This window comes from Carettochelys insculpta, chromosome 4 (assembly GCF_033958435.1).
Source record: "Carettochelys insculpta isolate YL-2023 chromosome 4, ASM3395843v1, whole genome shotgun sequence".
In the NCBI taxonomy this organism is placed as follows: Eukaryota; Metazoa; Chordata; order Testudines; family Carettochelyidae; genus Carettochelys; species Carettochelys insculpta.
This window is the reverse complement of record NC_134140.1, coordinates 19,846,137-19,866,205: the sequence shown is the minus strand read 5'-3', so window position 1 is coordinate 19,866,205 and position 20,069 is coordinate 19,846,137. Positions and strand designations below refer to the sequence as shown.

The 20,069-nt window shown below is 42.2% G+C and overlaps 1 protein-coding gene across 16 annotated transcripts in view; it reads right to left on the bottom strand.

Moving 5' to 3' along the window:
- The window catches only part of ADD1 (adducin 1), a 102,444-nt gene that overhangs the window by 54,655 nt on the left and 27,720 nt on the right, over positions 1 to 20,069 (bottom strand). For all 16 annotated transcript variants that reach the window (XM_074992369.1, XM_074992375.1, XM_074992370.1 and 13 more), the window contains exons 2-4: positions 11,845 to 12,057; positions 10,221 to 10,383; positions 6,594 to 6,745 (exon numbers count right to left, since the gene is read on the bottom strand). In XM_074992369.1, the coding sequence (XP_074848470.1) occupies positions 6,594 to 6,745; positions 10,221 to 10,383; positions 11,845 to 12,039 (510 nt within the window). In that variant the 5' untranslated portion in view covers positions 12,040 to 12,057. The remainder of the gene's footprint in view (positions 1 to 6,593; positions 6,746 to 10,220; positions 10,384 to 11,844; positions 12,058 to 20,069) is intronic.

Here is a 20,069-nt window from a genome sequence, read left to right as displayed (position 1 = left end):
AGCAGCATTTTTTTTTTTTTTTTTTTTTTTTAAAGCCTGAAGAGGACATTGTTGATGAGTCTGAGTTTTTAAGTGGGTACTTAGCACCTTCTTTGTGCCGTTTTCCCCGTCCGATGGCCTGCCTTAGCAGGAGGGCTGATAGCCCTAGCTCCTGGCCTCCGGCGCTTGTTACTGGGACTGCCTGAGCTGTCCCTCTCCTAGCTTGTTCGTTGTTGTTTTTTTTTTTTTTTTAACAAAATAACAACCGGCTAGCTTATAGTAGCCTAAGTGCCTGAAAAAAAACTTTAAGAAAAAACAGATAAAGTCGTTGAATACACTACTTGGCCTTAGCCTAGTTGGATTCCGTCTGCAGCCGACGGCGGTTAAGAGGAACTGGCGGGGACCGGATCGCGCACATGGCCGGGAGCGCGCGGGGGAGCGGTGCGCACCGGCGCATGCGCGGTCCGGCAGAAACTGCTTGGAAGATCCGATCTGCGGCGCCGGGCGAGCCCGACACCTAATGTGGAGCACCCACGGGGACACTCGAAGAAGAACTGTTACTTACAGGGCGATACGTCGATGACAGCCATAGCTGTTGAGGACACATCCTTAACCTGGCGTGCTGTACCATGAAGGTGCATGCTGTCACGAGACCACAGCAAACGCAGGCAGCACCAGGCTGTCATGATGGGACCTGCCAGGATATCTCAGATGATGTCCCCCATGGACCTGAACCTGTCATCCAGCAGGAATGCCCTGGCACATCTGGTGTCCTGTCACACCCCTACAAACTCTACTGACAGACAGGACCAAAACCAACTTTGCCTCATTGATCAAGAGGCTGAGGCTTACAAAGGTTTGATGGATCAACTGTACATGCTGAATCACCTGCACCCTGGAATGACCCTTGACTAGCTAGTTGTTCAGGTATGGGAACAACTGCACGCCTTGCCTGCGTAGGTGTGCTGCCATGCATTTGGTGAAGACCCTCGGGGCCACAGACAGACCGAAAGGTAGCACTGTGAACAGATAATGGTTCCCCATCTGCCATAAACCTGAGACCCTCCTGTGAGGAGGGTAGACTGAAATATGGAAATGTGTCCTGTAAGTTGACAGCCGCAAACCAATTCCCCTGCTCCAGCATCAGGAGTATGAGACTCAGGGATATCATACAAAATGTTATCTTTTTTATGACCTTGTTGAGACATCTTAGGTCCAGAATGGGTCTCAAGCCCCCACTTTGGTTTCAGAATTAGGAAATACCAGGAATAAAACCCTTGTCCCCTGAACCTGGGAGGGGCTTCTTCTATGGCCCCAGAACCCAGGAGGAATTGCAATTCCTGCCGTAACAGGATCTCATGAGAGGGGTCCCTGAAGGAGGACAGGGAAAGGGGTTGGGAAGAGAACTGAATGGAGTATCCCCTCTTTACCATATGCCAAACCCACCAGTCTGTGGTGATGCTGCACTATGTATGGTAAAAGGAAGATAGGCAGAATGAAAAAAGTGGGGATGCTGGACTGGGTGAGATTGACCCAACACTCCCAACCATGCCATCAAAACTGAGGCTTGGCCCCCTATGTGCCCTTTTGGTGGCCTTGAGGTTGATGGCCTGAACGGTACCTGCCCGACCTGTTCCACCTTCTACTGCCATCCCTTTGCAGATGCAGAAACTGTTTTTGCCGAGAACGGAGGTTAAAATGCCTACATTGGTTGGCAGGTGTATGCAAGCCCAAGGAGAGGAGGGGTGGCCCTAGAGTCTTTCAGACTATGCAGTCTTTCTTCTGTCTTAGCTGAAAATAGTGTAGGGCCATCAAAGGGGAGATCGTGGATCATCTCCTGGACTTCATGATGCAGGCCGGAAACCTGCAACCAAGCCCCCCTGAGCACTGCCACTCCAGAGGCCACCATCATGGCAGCGTCCGCAGCATCCAATGCACCACAGCTGTGAAGTCTGCTTAGCTTCAGGTGGCACCATCCCAGGGAACCTAGACAGGGTGTTGACTGTATTACAGGCATACCTGTTAACTAGAGCAGGCTGATTAGCAATGCTTAATCACAACCTCCTGTTGAATAGACCTTCCTCCCACAGAGGTTCAATTGTTTAGCTTCTCTATTTTTCTGAGGAGGGGCCTGGAACCCTTGACACTCTCTACAGGTAGCAGTGTCCACTACGAGGGAGTCAGGTGGAGGGGGAGGTGCATGAACAAATGTTCATTGTCCTGGGATGGGACAAAGTACCGTCTCTCATGCCTACAGGCCATAAGAATGCCGGAAGCAGGGATTCACCAAACTGTTTTAGCTGTAGTGGCAATTGTTTTGATTATGGGCAGAGCCACCCTGGTGAGGCCTGCAGAAGACAAAATGTCGTGACAGGGGCTGTTTCATCCCGGACCTCCTTCACATGCTCCTCCAAGTTTTAGACCACTCGCCTAAGGAGCTGTTTTAGGCCACTCACCTAAGGAGGCCACTCACCTGCCATCCTCCAATATAGGTGAAGCTGATGAGCCTGCCACCGCTTCATCTGGGGAGGAAGAAAATGATAGCACTTGCACCTCCATTTGGAGAGGAAGGGCAATAGTGACCTGATCTGGCACTTGGCCCCCATGGAAATTATGGGCAAACTGGGGGGGCACCGTAAGCGGAGCTGGCATAGGCACTAGCTGGCCAGAACACCCCCCAAAAGGAGGCACAAATGTTGATGTTACCACTCCCTACACTTGAGTCAATGACAGTGCCTGGGCTGGTGCCTGCCCCATCGACACCGGAGGTACAATTACGGATGGCGCTTCTAGCTTCCATCCTGCACACATAACTAGATCCATTGTTTACAGTCAAGCCCTTAGGTACAATTGCATTTGCTCTGATCCTACTGACAGAGACCGAAAACTACAAGATCTTTACCAAATATTCATAAACCTGAATTACCCACCAAGACAAATAAAAAAACAAATCAACAGGGCCAGATGAATACCCAGAGACCAGCAACTCCAAGGTAGGCCCAAAAAAGCCAAGAACAGAACACCACTGGTCAATACCTACAGCCCCCAACTAAAACCACTGCATTATTGAAGACCTACAACCTATCCTTAATCAGGATGCCATGCTCCAGAAGGCCCTAGGTGACAGGCCTGTTCTCTCCTACAGACGACCTCCCAGCCTCATGAGGATTCTCACTAACAACCACAGTCTATACCGCAGGAATACCAGTCCTGGAACTTTTGCTTGCAACAAAGCCCATTGCCAATTTTGTCCACATATCTATTCTGGAGATACCATCACTGGACCTAACCAGGTTATTCACAGAATCACAGGTACATTCTCATGTTCCTCAACTAACATCGTATATGCCATCATGTGCCAACAACGCCCAGATGCTTTGTATATTGGACAGACTTCAAACTCTCTTAGGCAAAGAATTAATGGGCATAAAACAGATATAAAAACACTCCTGATTCACAAACCTGTCAGTCAGCACTTTAATGGAGTGGGCCATTCTGTTAATGACCTGAAAGTCTCTGTTTTACTGAAAAGGAATTTTCACAGCTGTTTGGAAAGAGAGGCTGCCGAACTCTCTTTTATATTCAAATTTAACACATTAACATGTGACTTGAACTGGGATAGGAATTTTCTAGGTCATTATAGGGGCTCTTTTACATACTTGGCTTAATCTAATTCTTGATTTCCGCCCCCCCGCACCTTTCTGCCCCTCTACTCTCTGATTTGCTCACTTTGATGATATTTTTCTGATTTGTCAACCTTGATTACTATTTTTGGTTCTCTGTGCCTTAAGTGTTGAGTCTGTTCTGGTATGGCTGTGATCTGAAGAAGTGGATCTGTCCCACATAAGCTCATCACCTAATAAATTATTTTGTTAGTCTTTAAAGTGCTACTGGACTGCTTTTTTGTTTTAACTGAGACTGAGTGATCACATCTCCTTTTGAGCAACTGGAGGTAGCAATTCCAACTGAAGAGTCAATTCTTGTTGGCATGACTCTTCTGTCAACTGGTTCTTGTTGCCTTCCTCAAATGCAGTATATATACACTTTACCATAGCACTGAGACTAATAGGATGCAAAAGTACTACCATCCTCCTCATTACCTGAGGAGAGGGTGGGGTGAAGGAGAAGAGTCGTTAAAATATTCTTCTCTCTCCTTTTCACCTTCCATCTAGGCATTGAACATGCACCATTACTTTTTAATTTGCTGATTGCAAAAACATCTTCCATGTCGGAATCATCTCTTGTCTCGAATACTTCAATCTCTCTTGGGACCTTCTGACACTAACCTTGCTCTCTATCCATCCAAAATGCTGTTGTCAAAGGTGTCTCTTGTACCAATGTCAGCAACCTCCACAGCTCCCCATTTAGCTACGTGTCAAATTCTTATATTGCTGTTTCTCAGATCCAACATCTCCGCCAGTATCTCTTTTCATGTGCCTTTGTTCTCACTTCAGCAATGTTGGCCTTTACATACATGCTTCTCTTACTATACCCAATTTAAACCAGTGTTTCTCAGCCTTTTTTTAAATAAAGTACCCTTTTAAGAAAAACTTGTAAGTACCTCCAGTAACTACACTGTTTAGACCCACAATTTTTTTTCTACCACTGCAACACATTTGTTTAAACAACTAAATTGTAACTGGTTGATTGGAAGAAACTGCCTATAGGCAATAAACTTGCCACTGTACTTCTGACTGTGCAAAAAGGATAAATAAAAAAAATTAGAGGAAGTCAAAATTTTTAATTTATAAAAAGGTTGAGAAACATGGAGTTAATGTACCCTCTGGAAGAGCTCTGAGTAAACCACTGAGCTAAACCATGGGAGAAAGTATGGATATGTTTACAAACTTTTTGCTTCAAAAGTATCCTTTTACTTCATTCAAGTCTCCTTTAAAATATTAGTTCTGCCTACTTACCTATGCAGTGATTTGCTGGCATATAAAAAATTGTTAACAAAACTGTTAAGATGTTTATATTTTTTTAACAAGAAACTAGACAAAGTTATTAACATCACTGTTGCCTTTCAACAAAGCTGTTCCCTTATTTATGACCTTTACTGGTTGTGTCATGGCTGGGCAAGAGCCACCAGTTTTTTCCAAAGTGTGTGCCACAGATCTTAGATACGTAATAGTAAATATTATGAAATACTAACAATCATATAAACCAAATGAAAACATTTAAGGGCGGCCACTGTCGTATGCCAGAAAATAACTTCACATTTGGAATATCGATGCACAATTCAGCTCTGTTAGGAAGACAATAGACTGAGTTTCTTAGCGCAGCTGTGACTTTAAGCATGACACCCATTTCAGCTTCTCATTTGAATCATGAAACCTCCCTGCACTGCCAGTCATTCTGTCAAGTGCTATTATGATGAATGCCAGTAATTACTCACTCAGTCACAACGAAGATCGCTTAACACCTTCTGTCAGAGAAGTACTCTAAGATCAAATGTACCAGGGCTCTGATTCTCAGAAAGAGTTATTACTATAAACAGGGGCAGTTAAAATATGGCCCACAGGCAGCCAAAGCCTAGCAGGAGCTTCATACAGGCCCCTTGCCTGCCCTGCCCCTCACTCAAAGCAGCTGCCTGTGGGGGCCATGTGTTTCTCTAAGACCAGCTGCAAGTCTGGGAGTGGGGCTAAGAGTGTGTAGGCTGCCCCTACCCCCAGCACAATCTCATAACTCTCAGTGGTCGGGTTCAGGGCTGCAGGCCAGGACTGCCTAGGTAAGCACCTCCCAGCCAGTTTCTGGCTCTAGCACCCCAGCCCCACCCTCCCCTGACCTTCTGCCCCCCCCCACCCATCCCACATATCCCATACTGTCTGTACCCCTGCTCCTACACCCATTCCCTCTCCCAGACACTGCACTCCAACTCCTGCCCTAGGTCACAAGCCAAACCCACACACTTCTGGCCCAGGACACAAGCCCCTCCAAGACCCTGCACCCCCTCCTATGCCCCTCTTCCAAGTCAGAATCCACTTCTGAGCCCATACCCACTCCCAGACCCTTCCTCCCCAATTCTCTGCCCTAGGTCATGACCCCCTCCTTCACCCAAACTCCTTCCTACACCTCATACCCTCTCCTGTACCCCAATACCCTACCCCAAGCTTCCTTCTGCACCCAACCTCCATCACAGATACCACACCTCCTTCATTAACATCACAGAAGAGCAGGGGCCAAATTATTGAAGTGCCCACCCCCATACCACAGACATTTTTATCACATTTAATTAAAAATTACTACAAAAAAACAGGCATTTTTCATATTGAAAAAGAACTCTAAAAACTTGCCTACTAAAGGGTAAATAAAAATTATTTGTTGTATTTAAACCATTGAATGCTTGAGCCTGGAGGGTGGGGGCAGGGATGGTGGTGGTAATTGTTTCATCATGAGGACTTTGGTGTACAGTCTCTTAAGACTCTATTCAAGCTAAACTGGCTGACATCCAGGCTGTTCTATTCTTAATTCCTGACATGCCATGATGAATCTCTTCACTATTATACTGTTTTCAATACCACTTCATTTCTGTTGCCATCAATAAGGAGGGTTGGAAAGAGGGGGAAAAATATCTATTGAACAATTGTTCAGCCATATGTTGATTCAATACTCACTGTTATATGATTGTATATAAGCTGCGACCACCCAAAGAGATCTGCTAGTCTGTAGAAAGCTGCCAATTTACAACGCAGCAATTTCTCCCCTTTCTCATAAGCAATGGAATCTGACCCTCTGAGGTCATTCACTGGTGTCACCATGCCAAGACCTAAACAAGAGGACAAAAAAAAAAAGCATACATAAATTATGAACTCAATGTGTCAATGTCCAACAAGTCTACCACATCAACTGAGGCTGTTCCTATAATGCAGGAGTTGGGAAACTTTTCTGGTTCAGGGGCCGCTGACCAGTAGACAAATCAGGATGGGAGGTGGTACAGGAGTAGGCTGATTTAGAGAGCCGGGGGGGGGGTACAGAAGCAGGCTGTGGGTGAGGGTCTTGGTAGGAAGACAAAGGCAGGAGGGTTTGGGGTGTGAGGTCTGGAAGGGAGGGGTCAGGGTGGGGGTGAGGGTTTTGCAGGGTGGTGAGTCTGAGTGGGGAAGGGTGCTAGACAGGCTTGTGAGGTCTGGCAGGAGGGGATGGAAGATTTGTGGTGCAGGGTCCAGGAGGGAAGGGTCAGGGTGTGGTGGAGAGTGCAGGAAAGAAGTAGGGGTCTGGATAGGAGGGATTGCAGATGTAGTCAAGTGGAACAGGGTCTGGGCGACAAGTGTGCAAGCTTATCTGCTCAACCCAGCACACATGGTTTCTGAGCCCCTGGCCTCCACTGGGGAATTCTGGCCAGGGCAGCAGGAGGAAGCTTCTGGGCAGGCTGCCAAGGCTGCTGCTGATCCCCTTCCTTCCCGTGCCTAGTGGAACAGCAGCGAGTGGCTACGGAGACAAAAGCCACTTCCTGCTCTCCCTACACCCAACGCAGCAGAGCCATGATCCATGTCCTGATCCAGATGGCACGGCTCAGGACTGCAAACCCCCTACCCTGCTGCGGGCTGGATTCCATGGAGGGGAGCCCCGAGCCTCAGGGTACAGATCCAGAGATCCAGATCATGGGCTGGGGGTTTCCCATCCCCACAGTATAATACTACTGATAGCTCAACTGAACCACAAACAAGGTGATAGTAAATTTTGGTTGCCTTGCATAGAGTCATAGCCCCTCTATTTATAGACTCCGTAAAAGCAGAGATTATATGATTTCTGTAACAGATTCATTTCTGGTAGAATCAGACCAGTACTAGTTTACGCCCATAGGATTCAACAAAATGACTGCAAACCCATAGGACACTGTATCTTGTGGTTGTCTCAAATTAAAACCAAAACCCTTAGAAATGTGAAAATTTCATTTAAAATGAAAATCAAGGTTGACTTTGAAAGCAACACTATGTATTTAATTTTATCAAAAGGATGCAACTGTGTTGCAATCCTGAGAACTAGCGACTTCTGATCTACTACAGATCTAATTAGTGCAAAATCATGCTTGTGTGCATTTTATTAGAAAAAAGCTCACAAAAAGGGGGTAGAGAGGATGGTTAATGCATAAGAGGAAAAGAACTACAGAGCTGACTAGATTTCAGGTAGAACCATCCTCAAGTTCTTTGATATGGTTATACCTGAAGTCTAGTCACACATATAATTATCTTTACCTCTTACCTACTAAGTGGGATCCCATTTTACAAAGCAGATGTAACCTTAAATGCATCTCTTTAGCAGCCTCATCAATTTTCCAAATAAATTAAAGTATTTGTGGATGTATAATAAAAAAGTTCTAAATATAAATAGAAAATGTTGTTGATTGAATAGTATAAAGTATTTCCTTCTTGCAGTTCTGCCTTGAGGGGAAAAAAACAAGGATTTCTGCAAAAGTCAAATGGGTGTACTTCAAAAGGGGTATACTTAGAAACTTGTGTGGATATAAATGTCTACCTGAGGTTGTGGATATCCACAGAGAGACATTGGTATCCATTGATCTGCAAGGTTCTGCTCCCAAGAGACACTGTGACCAATGGAAAGCTCCCAGGAGCCAGCATCCTTCACTGGCAGCTCCTCCTTGCTGAGCAGCTGTACCACCCCCAAACCATGATCTCTCTCCTGTCTGAAGTCCTATAGCCCTGCTGATGGCAATGCAAGGGGCAATATATCCACATGGCTGGGAAAAGCTGCAGATATAGAGTGCTTGCTCCCAGGAGTAATGGGACCACACTCTTATTCATTGGCTGCAGTGTCTTTTGGGAGTAGAGCCCTGAGGATCAGCAGATATTGATGTCTCTCTGTACAGACATCTGTATCCTCACAGGGCTCCAGTTACAAATGGAGATATATATATCTCCTAGAACTGGAAGGGACCTTGAGAGGTCATCAAAAGTCCAGTTCCCTGCAATCACAGCAGGACCATCACCATTCCTGGCAGCTTTTTTACTTTTTTAAATCTGACCTGCCCAGACCCTTGAAGGGCTCCCTTAAGGGCTGAACTCTCAGCCCTGGATTTACAAGGCTAGTGCTCTAACTGTTGAGCTACCTCCTCCCCCCACCCCCTGCTCCACTTTCTAGCCTCCTCCAGTAGCTAGAACATGGATAGTGAGCATTTTTCCATCGTTAAGCAATAATGGCATTATTCAGCTGTATTGTAGATTAGTGTCAGCATATTTTTCAATCAGCATGTCAAATTTCAAAGGGCTTTAATATAAACAATATATACCAGAAGTCAACAACCTGCAGCTCTGGAGCTGCTTGCAGCTCTTTGAAGAGTTGGTTGCAGCTCCGGATGCTGTGCTGTTGACTCCTCTTGCAGCTCTCTGCCCTGATGCTCTGAAATAATGGAACTAAATTTAATAGATTTAACAGCCGGCAGGGAGGCAGGAGGGATCCGACCATTACACCAATTAAACTTAGTTCCATTATTTCACCATAGCAGCACAGGGAACCGCCAGTGCTGCAGGTGGGGAAAGTGAGCAGGTGGGGTGGGGGTGGAGAGCAGAGTAGAAGATGGTGGCCACAGAAGAGCAGCAGCAGCAGCACACAAAGCTTGTCATTTGAGGCAGGTTAAGCCTGGAGAGAGTGAATGTGGATTTGGGGTTGACAGGGGTTACGCCTGGAGATTTGGGGGTGGGGGGCGGTTTAACGCTAAGAGGAGTTGAACCTGGGGATAGGGAGTGGGTTTGTAGGCCAAACGTGGAAAAGCCTGGGAATGGCTGGGTGGGGTGGGTTGGTGGGGCATGGAGTGTTGATGTTAACCAGGCACAGCATTTTCCTTGTCCTCATTTGCCCTCCAATCCAGGGGTGAAAGTAACTTAAAACTTTCTAACTGGTACAAGTCATTATGTGCGCACTGTTCGTAAAACAGGGATTACAAAAAGTATTGTTTGGTATTACTTATTAAGGACTGTCTCATATTCACACACACTGTGGCTCTTGAAATATTGATTTTGTAACTGAATTTGAAAAAAATGGCTCTTCTGCTATTTTGGTTGCAGGCCCCTGATGTATACAAATTATATACACCACTCCTACGTTTACAAGTTACCTCGATGGTTGTTTTGATTTTTTTAATTTTACAGAGTCCCTGTGAGCAAAATGGGATGACATTTAGGGTTGTTCACAACATTGTTCCTTTATTTCAAAACTTCTTTACAAATAATTCAAGTACCCATTACAAACTGTGGTACGTCTACCACAAATGATCCCTGTGCACTCACTCATATTTAATGCAGCCATTCCACCTTGTGGTGCCGCTGGATAGACATTTGGTATATTTGTCGTCATGAAATCTGCAATCTGTTGTAAAGCCAACAAGCCCGTTGGGTTCTTCCCTTTTTTAAACTGCTCCTGGATCATGGATTCCAATTCTTCACAAAAGGCCTAGCAACAAAATATTGCATATTGTTAAACATCACAAAATTGTAGAGCCCTATACTAGACTGCCAGCCTCACATACTCCTTTCCTAACATCCTTTCAGTTCTCTTCAGAAGGAAGCTCTGGAGACTCTACCTCTCACCCTGAGTCAATCTGTGGTGAACCCATCCAGCTTGTTGCCGTCACTTAGAATTTTTGTTTTCCAAAGTTCTACATGGCATTAGTTTCATCAGCCCTTGCAACCTAACAACTGCCCCATGCTCATGAAGGATAATCCAGTGTGTAAGGCTGTTGAGGGTCATTTGCTGGTGTGATCAGTTACAATAGGGTTGCTGCGTAAGTGAAAGGCAAGAGCCCTCATTATGACACCACAAAGCACGCACACCAATTCTTCTCAGAGAAGACTTTTTCCACAAAAACTAAGTCTTGTAGCCCATTCATTAGCTATGCAATGACTAAACTGCAGACAGAAGAGAAAGCTGTCTGAGCAAAAAAGAGCAGATAAGTGGTCAAAGACACTTAAATTTGAATCAATCGCTTTAAATATTGAGTCTGTTCTGGTATGGCTATGGTCTGAAGAAGTGGGTCTATTCCACAAAAGCTCATCACCTAATAAATTATTTTGTTAGTCTTTAAAGTGCTACCAGACTGCTTTTTTGTTTTTATCCCCAGGCTTCCCATTTGGAAGCCAAGTGTATCAAAAGTCTACTAAATATTCCACAAAGTAATGACCGATAAGGAAAAAAGTTACACAAGCAAAATATGCCTACCTTGGCTAAACAATTAATAGTTGAAGTAATTATAAATATTTGAGTTTAGAACATTAAAAGGAAGGAGATATTTAAAACTGAAAAAGGAAGTTCAAAGAGGAACAAATGGATCTAAGTAAAACAAATCAGCAGTCATGTAGCATTTTAAAGAGTAACAAAATAAATTATCAGTTGAGGAGCTTTTGTAGGGCACCTAATAAATTGTTAATCCTTAAAGTGCTACATGACTGCTGATATGTTTTGTTAGAATAGAGACCTACATGGCTACCTTTCTGGATCTAAGTAAGTAAAAGAGAAATTTGAGTTGAGCATCAGAAAAGCATTTGCCTGAAGAGCATGGAATGGTCTCCCAAATGAAATGATGAATTGGAATAATGAAACTAGACTGTACAGCATACCCGAAAATTATCTTCTAAGGAACATTCTTACTTGGGCAAGGAGATAAGTAAATCTTAGGCTGCATCTACCACTATGAGGTTGGTGTGCGAGTCCACCGCTCACATATACATATTTGCTCTAGCTCCTATTTAGCTAGCATGAGTATAACAATAACGTAGCAAGGGAAGCAGCAGGGGGGACTTAGCTATAGCTTTTAACATCTCTAACTTCTGTAATTCTGTTGACCATATTGCATCAGTGCAAAGTTAGCAAAATCAGAACATAAAACAAATGAGGGAAAATATGGTATTTTCTTACCGGGCTTTGAAGAATCATGGAGACTCTCTTCTTCTGTTCCATCATGTTGAAATCCTGACGTAAGTCAGGAGCCATATTCCTCTCTCGCAAATACTCTGGGTTATTTTCATCAACTCGATCAAAATACCTTTCTTTGTGAGGAGCTGTTGTTTGGGGTGGTGAAGTCACCACTGTTGCACTGGAATCACCATTCATAGCAGAATTTTAAGAGTCCTATGGAAAAATCAAATCAGGAAAAAGTTAAAAGTTAGACTGACAGTACATATCTATAAAGATAGCAAAACAGATCTGTATTCAAACATGCTGCTAGTTTCAACACAGCACAAAAATCAAGAACTAAATTAGTTTGGCTTCTATACAGCACAAGCCACAGTTTTAATAGCATGCATATAGGAATCTACATATATTTTGTTAAATTAAAACTGCACAAAAAGTAGTTTGTACTCAAGTGTATAATTTAGCTATAATAAGGTAGAAAGTCAAACAAGATAGCTATTCAAATAATCTCTGCTACAATAGGCTCTGCATGTAAGAATGTATCTTTAGTTATCTGTTCAGCTTTCACATCTCCCACAGACAGCATTAGAAGGATGGAGCCCAGAATACAAAATTTTCTAATGTACAAAACCATGACACTTAGATATCCATACAAAGTGGTACAAAATAACTTGTAAGATTCCTATACCCAACATCAGCAATGAAATGGAGTCATCAGGTTTTTACAGACTACTGCACTCCAGAATGTGGTGAATTGTTCAGTTAGTATTTGGGAAGCAATTTTTAAAAGACATTGAAAATATTATAATGGTTTACATTCAACCTATTAAATATAGTTAGTTCAATATTATTTGAAGAAACTTCCCTAAACTAAAACTACCGTCCCTTCAGGGAGTCCTGGCATTGTTAAAAAAATTTAATTATCTATAAGGATTTCTTTTAGCAGTATATGTCAGTGATGTGCAACCTAGGCTAGTGAATGGACTGCTTAAGTGGACCGCCTTCATCTCAGCGAGCCACAAGACTGCCATAACCAAGACAACCTCCTGGAATAGAGCAGTTTTGCTAACTGCACTTGCCAATTTGGAGGGTGTCCTGAGTGAACCCTAGCAGAGTTTTGATTGGATGCAGAGGGAGTGCACAGCTTTCACAATCAATGTGTGAAATCAGCATGCACCTCAATTCACATAGCCTTACTTGCTGTATGGTGTTTCTTTAGTAATACCAAAAGGAAAAAAACCTACGCAGAGGGAAACCAGGAGAATTTAGCAACACTGTACACGGGCAATGTGAACAAAATGTATCACGGGCCACACACAGAACCCTGATGGGCCACACGTTTCTCATCCTGGTATATGCTCTCACATTACACTGAAATTTTTACATATTAAAATACAAGATTTTAAAAATTAACCCCCTCATTATTTCACCATGTGCAAAAAGCAACAAATGTAAAACAAAGGTCAGATTAGGCAGCACACAAACAAAACTTTAGTTTAAATTATTTCTCATACTTAAATTATATTTATATTATATTGCATAGCTCCCTTTATAGCTATTTAATAGTGGCTGATCTCTCAGTTTCAGCTTTTTATACCAAAAGCTACAACCGTCATGCACAGGGACTGATTTTTAGAAGTCTAAAGCTACTATATATCTCACTGAAGTCAACGGGCACTGCAAGAGCTCAGCTTTGAGGGCTTCAAAACTAATGGTCCTGATTTATTACATGAACATTGTGTTTAAGTTGTGTCTATAAATAATATGAATAAGTATTTTATATTTTTGGTTCTCAGGGCAGTAAAAATGTGTTTCCTAACACTGCAGAATGGCATAGAGAGAGTATGCTTATCAAGTCTGCAGATGACACCAACTTGGAGGGGTTGCAAGCGCTTTGGAGAACGGGGCTAGAATTCAAACAGATCTGGACAAACTGGAGAGATGGCCTGAGGCAAACAGGATGAAGTTCAATAAGGACAAAATGCTAAGTGCTGCTCTTAGGGAGTAACAACCATTGCATGCAAACAAAATAAGATGGGACTTCCTAGGAAGGAGTAGTGCAGAAAGGGATCTATGGAGCCCTAGTGGACCAGAAGCTGAGTATGAGTCAACAGTGTGGTGCTGTTGTAAAAACACCAAACGTGATTCTGGGATGCATTAGCAGGAGTACTGTGAGCAGTAAATTCTTCCACTCTACTCTGTGCTGATTAGACCCCAGTTGGAGTACTGTGTCCAGTTCTGGGCTCCACATTTTTGGAAATGTGTGGGGAAACTGGTAAGGGTCTAGAAAAGAGCAACTAAAATAATTAAAGGTCTAGAAAACATGAGCCATAAGAGAAGATTAAAATAATTGGGCTTAAATTCCAGTAAGGAAAGTTTAGATTGGGCATTAAGAAAAATTTCTTAACTGTCAGGGTGGTTATGCACCGGAATAAATTGTCTTGGGTGGTTGTAAAATAGCGATGATATAGATGGTGCTTGGTCCTGCCATAGGACAGGGAATTGGTCTTGAGGACTGCTTGAGGTTCCTTCCAGTTCTAGTATTTTGTGATTCTATAACAGACTTAGTCATTTGAGAATTCCTCTTTGCTGATGACTGTGCGCTCATAGCACATAGTGTTGGACACACACAGCACCTAATCAACTGATTTTCTACATCAAAGCGATACAGATTCTTTATCAGCCGCAAGAAAACCTAAATACTTTACCCACCTGCTCCAGGAAAAATGTATTCTGCCCCTGAAATCACAATTCATGACACACTTCTTAATGTGGTAGCAAAAAAAAAATGCTATCTTGGATTCATTTTAGTGAGCAATGCCATGAACAGTGATTAAAACCTTCAGTGCATTTTTAAAGCCAGTTAAGCTTACGCTATTTGTCTGCATTGTGTTATCCCATCAAACTCAGACTAATCTTTTTGGAGCAGATACAAGGTTTTCCCTCATTAACATATAGGTATGACAAACTGGCATCACCCAATCCACAAGGTAGTTCATTCATAGTTGTTAAATAGAAGTTTGATGAACAGGTCAGTATAATATGATTGTGTACTATAAATACATACAGAATATGCTTGACTTGAAGACCCAGGCTCTTCAGAGTAGGTAGAAATTTTGCCCAAACAAATGGGGCAAAAGAGCAACTAGTGCTTATCATGTGGGAGGAAAAGAGAAAAGGAATCAAAGAGCCAGAGAACTGGTGTCCCATTAGCTGCAAGAGATGGGTGAAATGAGGGAGGAGGGCAACCCACAAACTGAGGTTTTTTTCAAGACAGGATGTGCACAGTGCAGAGAAGCTTGACCTGCTAGCTCTTTGGCAGGAAGGGAGAAGCAGGAGAACAGCACTTCAAATACAGCATCTCCTTTTTGAAGGAAGGCAGTACCTAGAGCCACTCCTACATTCCCTCAAAGAATAAAACAGAAAACAGGAAGTGAGAGCAGAGCTCCCAGACACATACTTCTGTGGTTTCTTCAGAGTGTGTGTCCTGGACCAGAGCGGCACACCTAAACTTGAATCCTTAACCATACAGGTGTAACTTTTTGGGCTGGTCACTTAGTGTAAATGGAGAAGATTCAACTCTCCAAAGCCAAAGGTTATGGACAACTGAATAAATGGGAGTACATATGCTGAGAGACCAACAACAAAAACAAATAAACAAACCCAAGGACACACTAAGAGAGGCTGAAAACATCCTGAATCATTTCAGTGCCCAATGCTGCAACAGTTTAAGTGGTAAGGCAGAACAGGCTGCAACTTGCAGCTCTTTTGCCTAGCTGCTGGATTTTTAGAACATCAATGTGATAGCAAAGTGTAGGATCTACCGGAGAACTTCAAACTCTTTTGGAGAGCTCCCTTCTAAATCAAAAATAAATCCGAACAGGTAGGTGACTTGTGAAGTTGATTAGAAATATTTCTTCAAACCAAGACCTTTCACAATTCAGCAACAAAAAAAAGCTGAACTTGAGACATTAGAAAAAGCAGCACCAGAAAAAACAGCAAGTCACAATATGTCTGAGCAAATTAGGCAAGACTACAGGAATGAAAGCAGAATGATTTAGCAAGGCAATTTTCTGTCTGTATCTGGTGTCACTGACGAGAAACATCCTCACTGCAGAGATACAAGGACTAAAGCAGAACCACCATTCCTTTTCAGTCAAAGGATTCTCTTTGCCACACATTTCCCACAATAAGTTGTCTTAAGCTAATACTAAAAGCCAGGCAGCTTATTCAGTGTGAATGTGAATATATTCCATATTCTCATTCCATATTGGTTTTGATATCCCTTCAACTAATCACAGTATTTTTTGCTTTTAGGCATTTGCATTCTTGTACAGCAAGTAGTTGTGGATGCTCAGACCTCCTAATAAACTAACCCTAATTGCTTTAAGATATTTTTACCAGAGAAAAGAAAAAACACTCATCTATTCCTTGCTTTTGAGAAAAGTTCATTTACTCTCTCTTAAAAGCTTAAAGACTGATTGCCACTTAAAATTACCATTAGCACCTAAATTTAAGGTCTCCATTAAAAAAACCATGAAGACATTTGTGTATTCTTGGGTATCTGGAGAACCCAAATCAAAATGCTCAAAGTTTTGAAGACAGTATTGTTGTATAAAGCCAGTTCAGTACAATAGATTACGTCTTGTAACTTTCTGTAAGCATTATTTTGTAGCAGCTGTTCTGTCTATACTGAGAACTATAGTTAGGAAGAAAGTATTCATAGATATCATCTATCTGTAAGAAAACCTGGATGTTCCTTTGTAAAAGAAACTGATTTCTCTGAAGTGAGTTTTCCTCTGTGAAAGTGAGGAAAGTGTGTGTGCGCACGTGCACACATGCATGTGGGTGTGCATTAATGGAAAATCAATCCCTGACGCAAGCCTGTCTGGACAACCAGCTTCCAGCAGCACCTTGATGGCCAGAGAATAATACTGCATCTGATGAAGCTGGTCTTTGCCCATGAAAGCTTATGCTCCAAAATATCTGGTAGTCTATAGGCTGCCACAGGGCCTCTTGTTTTTTCAGAGAAAAATAAGAGCTAATCCCTGCGAAAGAACCCACCTAAGAGCCCGGCCCCCGGAGAAGATCAGAAGTTGCATCCACTATTAGCTGATGACTCATGGTCATACAGAGTCCTGGGATAGTGAGACAGGACAAGAACTATGGATTGAAAGATAAAAAGATGGGTGCAAAGCTATAGGGAGTTGTTCTTTTCATCACTACTCTGCAGGAGTTAAGTCTCATCTGGCGGCAAGGCAGGAGAAGGACCAAAGTCCTGGCCCTGAATTCCTCACCAGGATGGATGATACTGACTGCTCCTGAGTATTACACTGGCAAGACAGCAACTTGAAAAGGGGGTCAAGCAATCAGCTCACCACCCCCAGATTCATGGCTGCAGACAGACACACTGGACCCCACTATTCCTTGGCTGCATCCGCTGTCCACATGCATGAGTTTGCTTAGGTAAGTGTATGAATGTGTGTTTGAAAGTTAGTTCCTCTTTTTCCTCTTTAATCCAGTAGTGGCATGTAATAAAATACATGCGAGTGTAAACCTGGGGTGATCTTCAATGAAAATAAGGTAACACTGATTTTTGCAGCCAACTTGAGACAATTTAAAGGGGTTTGTCTGTCAGACAGTAAGTGCTCAACACTTAATGAAAGTCAGGCCCTCCAGGGTGTCGCACACTGTACACCCAGAATTACTACTCACTTTTGAATATCTTGGCCAAAGGAACTTATGCCTTCAAACCACATCACAAATATGAAGTACTTGATTCTCAACAAAAGTGGTATAGAAAGATCAAACTGATCTATTTTAAGACAGAAAAAAAATTATGATCAACCAACCTGACCTCTTGCTTAATAGAGGCTACAGAATTTGACAGAGGGATTCCTGTACTGAGTCCAATCACTTGCACATAGTTTCCCATCCTACAAAATAAAGTAAGATACACACAGCAACATAGGGACATATCCAGAATTAGAAATGAAGACCTACTAATTCTGTTCTCAGTCTACATTAACATAAATAAAAATACAAGTTTTGAGTATATTCATTAAGTATCAAACAACAATCCTATTACAAGGTCAGAGTCTATGTTAATTTAAAAGGCAACAATGTTTTATTTCTTATAAAGAGCTTAATTAATCAATAGTTAAGATTATTAAGAGAGTAGGTTAGTTGGCAGTTGATACTGCTTGATGATAGTGTGTTTGAAAAGATCTGAGTACTACAAATTAACTTGCTGGTTTAAACACTTCGTATCAGTTTTAGTGAGTTATAGAAATTTTATACTATTATGCAGTGAACAAGAAAAATGAAAAGCATGGAATGACATCAATGAAGAAGCATTTTTAATAAAGTGTGAAGAGTGAAAAAATTATTTGAAAAGGCAGGAAGTGTCATTAAATATAATAGCATAAGTATCATACCAAATTGTTTTTGCAGTAGCTCTAAGGAGAGTTCAGTGCCAAATCAATATATTTACCCCAGAAGAGTAACCTTTGAAAACTACTCTGTACCCAGTACTAAATTTATATTAGCTAGCCGAGTGACTTAAAAAAATAATCTAACTGCACTTCTGTGATATTTTCAACTTGATGCATATATAAACACCTTTATTTCAAAGGTGTATGAACCAACCTATATAATAAGTCCTTCATTATTACTCCCACTTATTTCAAATTACTTTCAAAATTACGCCGTGGTCAAAGATGTTTTCAAAAAGGTTCACTTTTAGTATCAGGGATGCACCATTAGAGACAATATTGATTTTGCTTCACTGTTTTACTTTTGAATGAGACAGAAGTTGACCAATGCCAGCCTGACAAAGTAATATTAAAGTGGGAATGTGGTATCTTGCTAAAAAGTCATTCTGTTCCCATTCTCTGAGGGTATGACTTCGCTATGGAGAAGATGGATGCCGCTGAGGTCCATCTTCCAGAGTTTGATTTAGTGCATCTGGTAGGAACACGCTAAATTGAACTCACAGGGCTGACACATCAGCGCTGGCACTCCTGCTCCTCACAAGGACTAAGTGAAGTCAACAGGAGTATGTGCTCTTTTGACCTTCTGCACTGGAAATGTGCAAAAGCTCAAAATCGAGGTACACTGACTCCAACTACATAGTGAACATTGCTGGAGTTGCGTATCTTAATTCAACCTTACCCTTTATCATATGCCTGGGTCTAAGATCTAAGAACGACATATCTTTAGATCAGAAAAGTGCACGTGCTGGTAGGTCATTGCCTAAATATAGTGAAAGAAAACCCAATATACAATTCAGATTTAGTTATACTGATGAGTGCCAGTGAACCCAAGCCCACAGCACATTATTAGTGCATACATGGCTTGATTTCTAAGGTTCAGCTTCCTTCACTTTGGCTAGTAATTATAGCCACTAAAAGCCTATTTTTCAAAGTAATCATGGCCTATTCCATTCTGAAAAATGTTTGTCAATTAATTCATGGTACTTTCACTGATAATAAGATATTTTTTAATCTGATGCATGCCAGAGAGATTTGACAAAGCTTTACAGAACTTGACACAATTTATTCTTGTTAATTTCCATAGGCACCTGACTCTTTTTTGGGAAGAGGTGGAGTTTGACTGGCTGTCCAGTCAGAAGCCAGATCGGATATGGAAATGAGATCAAAAACAAGGAAGCAATGCAGGGTTGGCCTGGCTAAGCACATACTTATTGTGTGCTGCTGAACACATTGTGTTGATCCATAAAGCTACACTTTACAGAAGAGTGAGTTCTCTAGATTTCACCCCCACAATTAAGGTCTTGTAAAATATCGGAGGGGTAGCTGTGTTAGTCTGGATCTGTAACAGCAACGAAGTGTCCTAGGTTTCTTAGTACAAGTAAGCCTTCAGTGTACGTGGAGTTTAAAAGTCGTAATGGTATGCTACCAATAATCCTGAAATGACAAAAATTGCATCTATACTTCAGCTTTTGCCAGCATATCTATGCAGGGTGAGAGAAAGCAGGGAGGATGGAAGAGGGGAGAAGAATCAAACCATCAAGTTCCTAGTTAACACGCTATCTTGGGGAAAAATAATTAGGTACAGATCAGCCTGAAGTTTTGTTTTTTTTTTGCAGTTGGATATTTCCAAGTGTTTATATAAAGACTATTAGAGTGAAGATCACGGATAACAAAATGTCATAAATTAACTCAATTCACAGTAACAGTGAAGTGAAACAATCTATTCACCCATCC